The sequence below is a fragment of the Silurus aristotelis genome (assembly GCF_946808225.1).
Source record: "Silurus aristotelis genome assembly, chromosome: 12".
NCBI lineage: Eukaryota > Metazoa > Chordata > Actinopteri > Siluriformes > Siluridae > Silurus > Silurus aristotelis.
The window spans coordinates 18,029,215-18,040,038 of NC_139585.1; the positions used below are offsets into that span (position 1 = coordinate 18,029,215).

General features: G+C 35.7%; 1 protein-coding gene across 1 annotated transcript; it reads right to left on the reverse strand.

The window, feature by feature from the left end:
• Positions 1-792: 792 nt before the first annotated feature.
• On the reverse strand, positions 793-10,412 carry lcmt1 (leucine carboxyl methyltransferase 1). The gene is made up of 11 exons (XM_083556037.1): positions 9,993-10,412; positions 8,861-8,952; positions 8,611-8,732; positions 8,385-8,461; positions 7,524-7,585; positions 7,338-7,440; positions 3,929-4,049; positions 2,299-2,400; positions 1,334-1,425; positions 1,042-1,139; positions 793-937 (listed from the first exon to the last, which is right to left on the reverse strand). Exons 1-11 carry the CDS (start codon positions 10,076-10,078, stop codon positions 915-917), a joined length of 978 nt encoding a protein of 325 aa, XP_083412163.1. The 5' UTR covers positions 10,079-10,412; the 3' UTR covers positions 793-914.
• Positions 10,413-10,824: the final 412 nt, after the last annotated feature.

Below are 10,824 nucleotides of genomic sequence, written 5' to 3' on the forward strand. Positions count from 1 at the left end.
TCTTCAGCTGTCCAGTTCTGATGAGTCCGTGCCCATGACAGCTTCAGATTCCTGTTCAGCTGATGCACCTTTTGTAGTCTTCTGCTGTTGTAGATTTTGCTGTGCTGTGTATTCTGAAATGCTTTTCTGATAACTCCAGTTGTAAAGAATGATTATAAAGGTTACTATAAGCTGCCTGTAAGCACAAACCAATCTCCCCAGTCTCCTCTGATCGCTATCATCCACGTTTCAGCTTGCAGACCCCCTGTACACAGCAAGGTTTTTTTTGTATTATTACATATTTATTGATAAAATAGTAAATAACTATTCCACACTTAAAGTTACTGAGATCCCCATTCTAAATGTCAATGTGAACATTAGGTGATGCTCTTGACTAATATCTGTATGATTTTATGAATCGAGCTGCTAAATAAAAATATATGAAAACTGGGTGAAGAACAGACAAACTCTGCTACTAAGGTGAGGTTGTGAAATACAGTTTCATGTCACAGGACAAGACTGAGCATAGCAACCAGACACAAGGTAGTAATACTGCATCAGCAAGGTCTCTCCCAAACAAAGATTTTAAAAACAGACTGGGGTTTCAGGATGTGCTGTTCCAATAATAATAATAATAATAATAATAATAATAATAATAATAATAACAACAACAAAATGTATTATTATTATTATTATTATAGTAATAGTCATCATTGCTGCTTTAATTATTATTCTTTTAATTTTAAACTGAAATATGCACCATATCTCCTCACAGGGGAGATATTAAAAGTAAACAAAGGTAGAATAAGACAATTTTGTGGTCTCATCTTTTTTATTGACGTCATAAAGGAAAAATACGCAGAAATGACTTCCTCCGATTCATGTTGACCTTGGCACAGAGACTTCTAGTCCTCCCAACCAGGTCGCAGTTAAACTTAAAACCCAATTTCAGAAATGCCTAAGAAAGGGAGAAAAAAAAAACTGCCTATTATTTCTGAACATTTTTAACACTCAAAATATCTACTCTGATGTGATAAGGAATGCAGAAATAGTTAAGCTCACCAAGATTGAGCGTGTCCTTCACTGCCCAACAGATACTGTAGTGCTGTAGGAGCTGCTGGAGTAGCTCTTTTTCATCTAAAAACTCCAGTCTCTCAATCCTGCGAATGTAAACATTCTCATAAGACATTCTGAGAAATCAAACGGCAAGCCCAATCTCTTTATGGTGCCAAGCACATTGTTTCTAGTGAATGTAACAATTCAAACCCAGATTCTGTCACGCACAATGCACTAGGGTTAGTCATGATATCCCATAGGTACAATACACAAGCTGCCTTTTTTTCACATCCTGTACCTGCTTATGTCTTCCTGAGGAAGCAGGCTATAGACTGCCATCATGTCCAGTGCGTTCACACTCTCCCATCCTGTAGACAGGAAGCGTTCCTTCTGAAAGAGATTTCATGAACAAACCATCTATTTGTCTGACTTTCAAAGAAACAAGAAAAAGAAAAAAAACCCTTTCTAATTCAGTATTTGGATAGAACCAAAAAAATACAAAAGATTTCAGCATATACATTTACATTTTGGAACTAAATTATCAGTACAGTCTTAAACTGCATTTGACCTCCTGCATGTTGAAACTCATGTGAGACTCTGTCAACAGCAACAGCTGTGGCTCTAAAACACATCTGACCCTGACAGTGTTGGGCATTACACGATACACAAGTAATATATAATGAAACGCTCTCACATGAAAATTTAAGAACCATGAGCTTTAAATTTAAGCTTTGTGTTCAAACGGACATAAAACTGTAAAAATGTATTTGATTAATTACAGCAAGGTGGCAAGCGTTCCCATTCTTAAACACAGAATTAGTCACAAACAAAAACATGTATGACCCACATGTGTGGAGCAAACAGCTCTTCAAAAAAACATCCTGTGATTGTCTAAATGACGTTGGCTAAATGTTTTAAGAAAGTTTTTTTTCTTCAGTTAACAAATATTTTTGACCATATATTGTTATTCAATACCACCAGCGTCCACAGTGAAAACAAGGTTGGGAGGTGGTAGCTCAGTGATTAAGATGTTGGATGTTTTAATCGGAGCACAATGAGTTTATATCCCACCAAGATGTCACTGCACTGCTTGGCCCTGGAGCAAGGCCCCTAAACCTCAACTGCTCATTTGGATAACTGAAATAATTGAAGAGATAAGGGTGTCTAGATAAGGGCACCAGCTAAATGCCATAAATGTAAATCTAAATGCAAATGTCTGATTTATATGTTTTATTGTAAATATTGATTTTTGTTTGTTTTTACCTGAGAATCCAAGGACTGGCACACAACCACTCCAGCCAGATTACATTGTCGTCTCTGCAGATTCTCAATCATGATCTGCCCAAAGCGGTCAGCCATGTTCACCTGGAAAAAAAAAGAGGCTCACAAATGAAAGAAATGTCCTAGTTAACTGTATAACAGCCTCACTCACTTTGATGCTACTTCTTTTATATTGCTTATTACGTTCTGGTCCATGTACATTGCATTCATTTACATTTTTTTATTTGTAATAATAAAAAGAAATTTGCCATGCCTTCATTACTTTTTTCAATATTGAAAGAAAAAAAAAAAAGAAGAAAGCAGCTTGTTTCTGAGCAGGCAGAGAAAAGACAAAATGACATTTATTTACTATTAGTTACCAGTGGCGGGCCGTGCATTTGGTACCTGGGCCTTCAGTGAGCACTTACCCGACTTAATCGGCCTCTTAATACCTCCATCACGTCGCCATTATAGAAACCATCAATACTATAGAAAAACGCAAAAGAACAGCGTGTGGCATTACAGAGAGAGAAGCATTTCGCATATGGAGGGTGATTACCATTTTACCAAATTAAGAAACCCAGTTAAGACAACTCCAAACCTCTACACTAGCACCACAACTGTGCCACCTACATCATCTAGAGCAGTTCAGAATCAATATTTGTCTAATAACATGACAAAAACATAAAAAATGTAAATAATATACAACCTACTCACCAGAGATACATACTCATAATTTGTATTCACTGGTCTAGAAGTGGCAAATAAACCCTCTCCCGGGCTGAGACAAGTCTAACTTTTCTTTAAAATGTATTTTTAAGTATTTAAAAAAGTATTTTAAAAAGTATTTATGCATAAAAAAGTCTCAGATGTATTTGTGTTTAGAGAGCTACAGATGTGTTTTGCCAGTTGAACTTGGCTGTAAGTTTCCCTCTGACCAACCAATCAGAGGACAGAAAAATGCTGACTCTATTCTGGGCCAGCTAGCTGCCCTGTGAGTCAAATATGAAATCTGATTGGTTAAAGAAACAGACTCATTGATATTATTCTCTATGGTAAAAAGGCCAGCAGAACTGACTTTGAAGGCCCTGGGCAGATTAGATTGACATGGCAGCACATAGAGACTGAAATCTGATTGGACAAAAAATCTAACATCCACAAACAAGTATTAAAAGCAGTGCAGCCAAGAGAAACACTACAAAATGAAGAAAATAAACTGTTGGGAATAAATTTATATAATTTCATGGAACAAATATTAGAATTTGGATTGTAAATGTAGGTCAGTGCTTCTGATAATGTTTAGACCAGCAGAGAAGGCTTTGTTGGCCCTGACGGCCCACCACTGAGTGTTACACAAAGTATAGTATTCAAAAATCTCACAATAGGTAATATGATCAATGCCTGTCAGTGCACACTATTTCTAATTTAACAATCCTAAATGATAAATTTGACATAAACTAGAACAACATATTCACAGACTGCAGACAAATGAATGCAACGTACATTGACCCTACATTACTACTTCTATAATTAATATTTGTGTTAAATTATTGCTCAGGTTCTCAGGTGCTCTTTGCTGGGGACATCAACCTAAATCACAAACTGATTGTCACTGATTATACCTGTATCTTACCTGTTCGTAGTTGATGAACATGGCAGTGTGAAAAGTGTGTGAAACCCAGTGCACCAGCTTGGAGGACTGCTCTGGGGTCATGTATACCAGCACACATTCAGAAACAAAGAGTGTTGGCAATCTAATTGGAAAGAAAGTGAAGACATAAAACTAAACAATGACAAGCAGGGTGGAGTAAGCAGCTGCATTTCTCCTATAGCACTGCCACAGGGTACATCAAGACATCAATATGTTCTGACCGCAAATGGTATACATGATAGCATAGTAGTCAGTTTATAGTCACTTTAACAGGGGAAAAAAAATTTGGAACTTAAGAGTATTAATTATACTTAAATAGAAATGTATACAGTAATTCCCCATTTTACCGCGGTTCAAATCTTGTGCCCCTGGTTATCGTGGAATTGCATTTGCCACATAACTTATTTATTTAGCTGATTTTCCCGGTCTCTCGCGGATAGTACAATAGACCTGAAAAATTTAAGGGGAATTTATGTTAAAATAATTTCTTAATAAAAATATAATTATTAATTATAAAATGAAGTCAAATGTTATTACAATACAATACTGCATTTATCGCGGGCGGTTTTGAAACGTAACCACAGCGATAAACGGGGGATTACTGTATTTCAAATTTAAATAGAAGAAAATATATACTACTAGGCCAAAATGTATCACTCTTTTCTATTAAATAAACTCCAGTCAACCAGGAAGGCTTTCACAATATGCAAAAATTTGATGATTTGTAACCACAAAAGCATTAGGGAGATCAGGCAATAATGCTGGGTGAGTCCAGTCAGTGTTCCAGTTGATCCCAAAGATGAGGGTAGGATTGAGGTCAGGGATCAGTGCAGAACACTCAATTTCATATAATTCATTCTATTAAATCACGTCTTGATGAGCCTCACTTTGTGTACAGGGGTATCATCAGGCTGGAACAGGTTTATACATCTCAGTTCAACTGAAGAGACACTGTAATGCCACAGCAAACAAATACATGTGTTTTCCACTTTGTGGGAACAGTTTGGGAAAGGATCACAAAGGGTTGTCAAGGGCGGGTGTCCAAATACTTCTGGCCACATAGCGTGTTTGTTAGAGAAAAGTCAAACTTATTTTATACACAAGACAAGAATAATTTGGAGTGAAGTGATGCCAAGTGCCATGTACTGTTAATGGGGGGGTTGCGGGGTTACTCAGAGGAAGTTAAAGAATAGCGTCTGAGACAAGAGTCCTTGAAATCGAGGCCACTGATGCCGTGGACAGTCTATGTTTGTAAGCATTTCCAAGATTCAGCATCGCACATCCGAGAAGATGAGCTTTTTTGACGCACATGTGAATATTTTAATAAATCCCTGGTGTGCTGTTGCTGTGAAGGTCAACAGCACTGGGATATTTAACCAAACAATAAATGTGAAAATTATATCAAGCCAATGTGGCTGGACAAGCCCACTGTTTTTTTTGGGGTGTTGTTTATGTTCCTGTTACGTCAATGAACGTAACATTTTAAAACCTGACTCACAAAGTATGTGCGTGTTCACCCAACATCCCACAGCCTTTATGCAACTGAACAGATTTACTATCACACTGTATACAGTGAACATAGAATGTCTACACTCCTTTATTGCAGCTTTTTTTTTAAAGATTACATATTTACTATGATTTTTAAATACAAAACTAGCCTAAGAAAACAAAAAAATATATAATAAGGAATATTTAATAATTAAGTTTATAATTAAGTTATAATTAAACAAATTTTTTTTTTGAAATGTATAAATAAAAAATACAACACCCTGCTTAAGTCTGAACACTCCTCCCAACTAATATTGGTAGAAACACAATGTGCCCTTTATTATGGCATCACTTCTTTGTAAATAAGTCTCCTGAACTTTACACATTTAGACTTCAATCTAAGACTTCATCAATTTTCTTTGTAAATTTCAATCCTATAAATTCCTTCGTACAGCTGTTTTTTTTGGTCATTCCACAGGTTTTTAATGGGTTTGAGGTCTGGTCTCTCGCTTGACCAGTCCAGGACTTTGATGATCCTTTTCTGAAGCCATTTCTTTGCTGAATTTGATGTGTGTTTTGCGTTATGGAATGATATTCCAGACAATATTAAAAATAAATTGCACACTGTATTGCGTTTCCCATATGTGGACACATACATTGTGACATAATCCAAATACAATTGCAAACCTTGCATTACTGTTTACATTTCAAATGCAAAAGGAACTGCGTTTCCATTTGAGTTTTGACAGGCCACACACGTGACGCCGAGAAAGTGGTAATTAATATTGCTATTTAAATATGACATGGTCATAACTCGTAAGACACGGGAAATACAGTTGCAAATGGACTTTGCTTTTCCATTTGAACTTTGGCAGTCGGCAGCGGTAATGCGAGGTTTGCAATTGCGCTTGGATTATGTCACAATGTAAGTGTCCACATTTGGGAAACGCAATTGCAAATACAATTTGCAATTCCTTTTGAATATTGCCTGGAATATCATTCCATACTGGGTCATTGTCCTTTTAAAATGCAAAAATCCTGAAGACCACCCTAAAATACTTCACTGTCAGTATGGTATTCCTTGGATGACTCTTTGTATTGGCTTCGCACCAAACATATAGAATTATGGCCAAAGATTTCAATCTTTGTCTCATCCGACCATGACACATTTTCCTACGTTTTGGTTTAAGTGAATTAATCTTTTGGCGTAATTTGGACAGGCTTAAATATTCTTCTTTGAAATACCCCACAACCCAGACTGGTGTAGAATACAGGAGATGGTAGTCACATGCAAGGAGAGGCCAGTACCTGCCAGAAGGTTTTCTCCTCATTCTCTGATCAACTTTAAAAAGTTGTCCTGAGGTGCCACATTTTTTGACAGTGTTATATAGTATGTCCAGTAACTTATTGTTACTGGACTATTGTTTTATATCCCTCTCCTGATTGGCAACTTTCAGAATTTAAGCTTTGCAATTTCTCCTTGTTTCTCTTAGTAGAATGCAATCCCAAACATTCAGGCAAATACTATGGCAGTTGACATTTATCTGCTTTTAATCTGAATCATTTTAATTGATGGCAGGTGAATGCCATTTACCTACAGGCCTCATTTTAAATGTGACTGTTTAACTCAGAGGACAGTTTGAGCCCCTATTATGTGTGGGTGTGCAAACTTATTCAATCGAGGTGTTTTTTTGTATGTTGTAGTTATTTCCGTCTTTACTGGGTATTTTAAGATCCCGCAATTTCATAAGGGTGTGTAGACTTTTTTCTATCCACTATATATAGTGTGTGTAAGTAAAGTAAAATACTATAGATGATTATTTTTTTTGTTATATTTCATATGTGGTCTTTTATATCTATTACTCAAAAACTTCAAAAACTAGATGAGAAACACACGACTTACTTTGTATTGATGTGAAATTTTCGGAGTTTTTCCTCCAAACCTGGGAGGTCTCTGAGATCAGCACTAATGATACAGTATCTGTCTGAGTCCAGGTTGTGACCATCTGTCAACAAATCATGTATAAGCATAAGAACTGCTCTTGAAAACTACATCTGGCAACAGTATCACTCATGTTTTTCTCATTACCTAATAGGAGTGAATCAGCTGAATGGGTCTCCATCAAGGGCTTCGACAGCTGAGGTTTTGTCCTGCAGAAATCATGTTTGTTTTTTTTTTTTACATCACAATTCTGTTATATCCTATCCGAATAAAACAATCATTTAAAAATTGTATCTATTATAATGTCATTTTTCAAATAAAGGTGGTCTGTGTTTTTATGTACAAATTAGTTTCTGAATAGATTAAACAATTTTCTCTGGATCAATTGAGGAATGTTTTTGTCTTATAGTTCTTAAAAAGCTCTGTAGTTCTAACCTGGCTTTATGCAGAAGAGGAAACTGCTGGTTGTTTGCATTAAAGCTAAGGCATTTATCTGCATTTAATTTATGCCTTTAAGCGGTAAATGTGAACACAATTTCTAGATGCTAGAGCATTTAAAAGTAATTCACTTACGGAAGAAAGAAAGAAACTTATAAAATCACTTCTGAAATAAATTTTGATTAGTGAATCTGACTGACAGGCCACCTGTGAAGGTGCATACCAAATTTGTCTCAAAGTAAATATAGTAAAGACAGTGTCTGCAGCTACAATGAAGCTACTGAAAATACTGAGAGATTTAAAAAAGTTGTGTTTTTCATTTCATAAATAATTAATTAAATAAATGTACTGTAAATAAAACCATGGAATGCTTTTTGAAACTTTTTACTAAACTGTAAAAAAAACCCAAAAACTATTATTTTCCCTATTTCATATTTTTATAGCCTCTGTTTCCCTCTACAGGCTTTTCCCTTATATGTCATGCAATAACGATAATCATTACCATTAACTACCAGCAGGCGGAGACAAAATGCAGAAATAATAATAAAAGGAATACATTCTACACCTTACTTGATATGGTGTATCTTCCTGGCGACAATCATTGGAAAGTCAATTTCAAAGTACTTTTTCGGCAAAGTATTCTCACCCTACCAGTAAAAAAAGTTTTATTAAAAATTTTGCCAGCTGATTAAAATATATTAAGGTTAAAAAATGGTCAGAAAGAGTATATGGGCATATAAAAACACTAAAAGAAATACAAAATTGACAGATAAACATGATTTTATTTTAAGCAAACCTTCAGTCTCCAGAAAGTGGTGTCCAGTCCAGCTCCAAGACTCACCACCTGGCAGTCACAATGAGTCTTTTTAAGAAATGCATCAAGCAAGTGATTCACTCCATGGACACGGGCATAATACCCTACAAGCAAAATCAAAATAGAAAGAATAACTATAATATATGCAAAAATGAAGTTGTCTGTCCCATAGCATTTCTACCAGACATCTGCCATGTGTGTAATGTACGTATGTTATGAAAGAAGCTCTTACCTCGGTTAATCTCAGGGGCCTTGCGTTCACCCGTCTGACGCACAAAATTCTGAATGTAGGGGTCGTTCCAGTATCCTTTGCTTGTTGCAAACCTTAGTATGAAAACAAATCAATATCACATTTTAGTATAAAAATCAGTCTGAATCAAAATAAATGAATCTATTACATTTAAGACAAAAAAACAAGTAGGCTGTCAGTCAGTAAAATAAATGATGATACTACACAGCCTTGTAACAAAGGAATATTTTTTCTGTTCTTGCCTTTCACTATGTACCCTGTATGCTTCCCCTATAGCAGCCTCATTCGCAACATGATCTTAACTTCTACTGTTAAGATAACAGATAACAGTTATATCTCAGTACTGGGTCCAACACCTTCCTTTTCTTTCTTTCTTTCTTTCTTCCCCCCCCCAGCATCCTTAACATAATGCTGATACAAAAACATCAAGAACTCAAACGTTCCCAAAAACTAAATTTTCCTTGCTGCTCCAAAATATATAAAATATTTCACAATGTCTTACTTCAATAATAAAACACACTGATTCATAGTTTCAGTCAGAGCAATGTAATTCCCTCTTCTTTTCTATTTCTGGCACCACAAATGAACTCTTAACATACATAAAATTCAGCTGCAAGGTTTCATACTCATATATAAAACATCTTGAGGACCAGCAATCCAGCAGTTACACCCATCACCCATTACACCTCTACTGGTCACATCAATAGAGCTCTTACAGCCGTGTGCATATGCTCAGACTTGTGATTAGAGCTGGTCAATATGAACATATTACTGTTATTGTGATATATTTGCACAATACAAATTTCCCAGATATCGTAACTTAAAATAATTATAAGCTGTACACAATTGAACTACGAACTGACAAGAAATAAATATCACAAAGTAATAAAAATATTATTTTTTATAAATATATGTTTTAAATCAAAAGAAATGCAAATAAAACAAATTTTACAGCCATTTTAAAAATAACTAAACAACATCGCCCCCTACAGGAATAATACTCTTTCGCAAGCCGTATTTCTTTTGATAAATATCGTGCTAAATCTTGAATCGTGATACGGTGATTAGTGTCATATCGCCCAGCTCTGGTGATGAAGCGTTTTATTATCTGTACCTTTTGCATATGGACGCATCGTCGCATGTTGATCTGACAGCTTCATCAGCAGTGTCAGAGTCAGTGAAAGGCGCTTTGGACGCCATGGACACTTCTTAAATCACAAATATGTCAGAATTATAGCTGTCTGTCTGTTGTTGTTGTTGTGTGTCAAACCCACACAGCATTACACACATACTGTACAATTCATGCTCATGCCGAAACATGCAGACTTGAGACTATTTTTTCACTTCATTCGTTTCACAGGTAAAATGATAATTTCCTTAATTATTCGAACAAACACGATCCGATTATAAACTGATACACAGGTGATAAAAACGCACGATATACTCTTAGCGTTTGCTGCTAATCTTTCCTTATCCACATGCGATTGCTCCCACAATGCACCACGCCTACGCCTTCATCGTCATTTGTGTTTTGTCTACATAAAGAGAAAGCTGCACACCGCCACCTTCTGGCGATATTAAGTCATGACAAGTTAAGCTGATGTTTTATTTGATTTCGTCACTCTTCTGTGCTGCTCTGTACTGTAAACCAGAGGGGCACAACATTTTTACCTAGGAAGGGCCAAAAAACTAATTTGATTAATGGTTGTGGAACGAAATTAATGTTGCATTATATAAAACATTACACATAAAATTCAAGCTTCCATGGTTCATCTAATTTATGATTTCAAAATATTTCAAAATAAAAAATATATAGTAAACATATAGGTTTTCTCTGCATATCTGTAACTGCTTATCTTATGCGGTTTTATAAAAAAAATCTAGTTCAGTAAAGCTTTTATTACAATCAGAAACAATCCAGTTTATTGCACAATGGAGTTCAATGC

What these genes read in the sequence shown, in the direction of transcription:
- lcmt1 (XM_083556037.1), bottom strand. Translation starts at nt 10,078, where the DNA reads ATGGCGTCCAAAGCGCCTTTCACTGACTCTGACACTGCTGATGAAGCT. An exon ending in CCACTTTCTGGAGACTGAAG is followed by an intron (nt 8,462 to 8,610) that starts GTTTGCTTAAAA and finishes TTTTACTGGTAG; the next exon opens with GGTGAGAATACTTTGCCGAA. An exon ending in AAATTTCACATCAATACAAA is followed by an intron (nt 4,050 to 7,337) that starts GTAAGTCGTGTG and finishes CTTTCCAATTAG; the next exon opens with ATTGCCAACACTCTTTGTTT.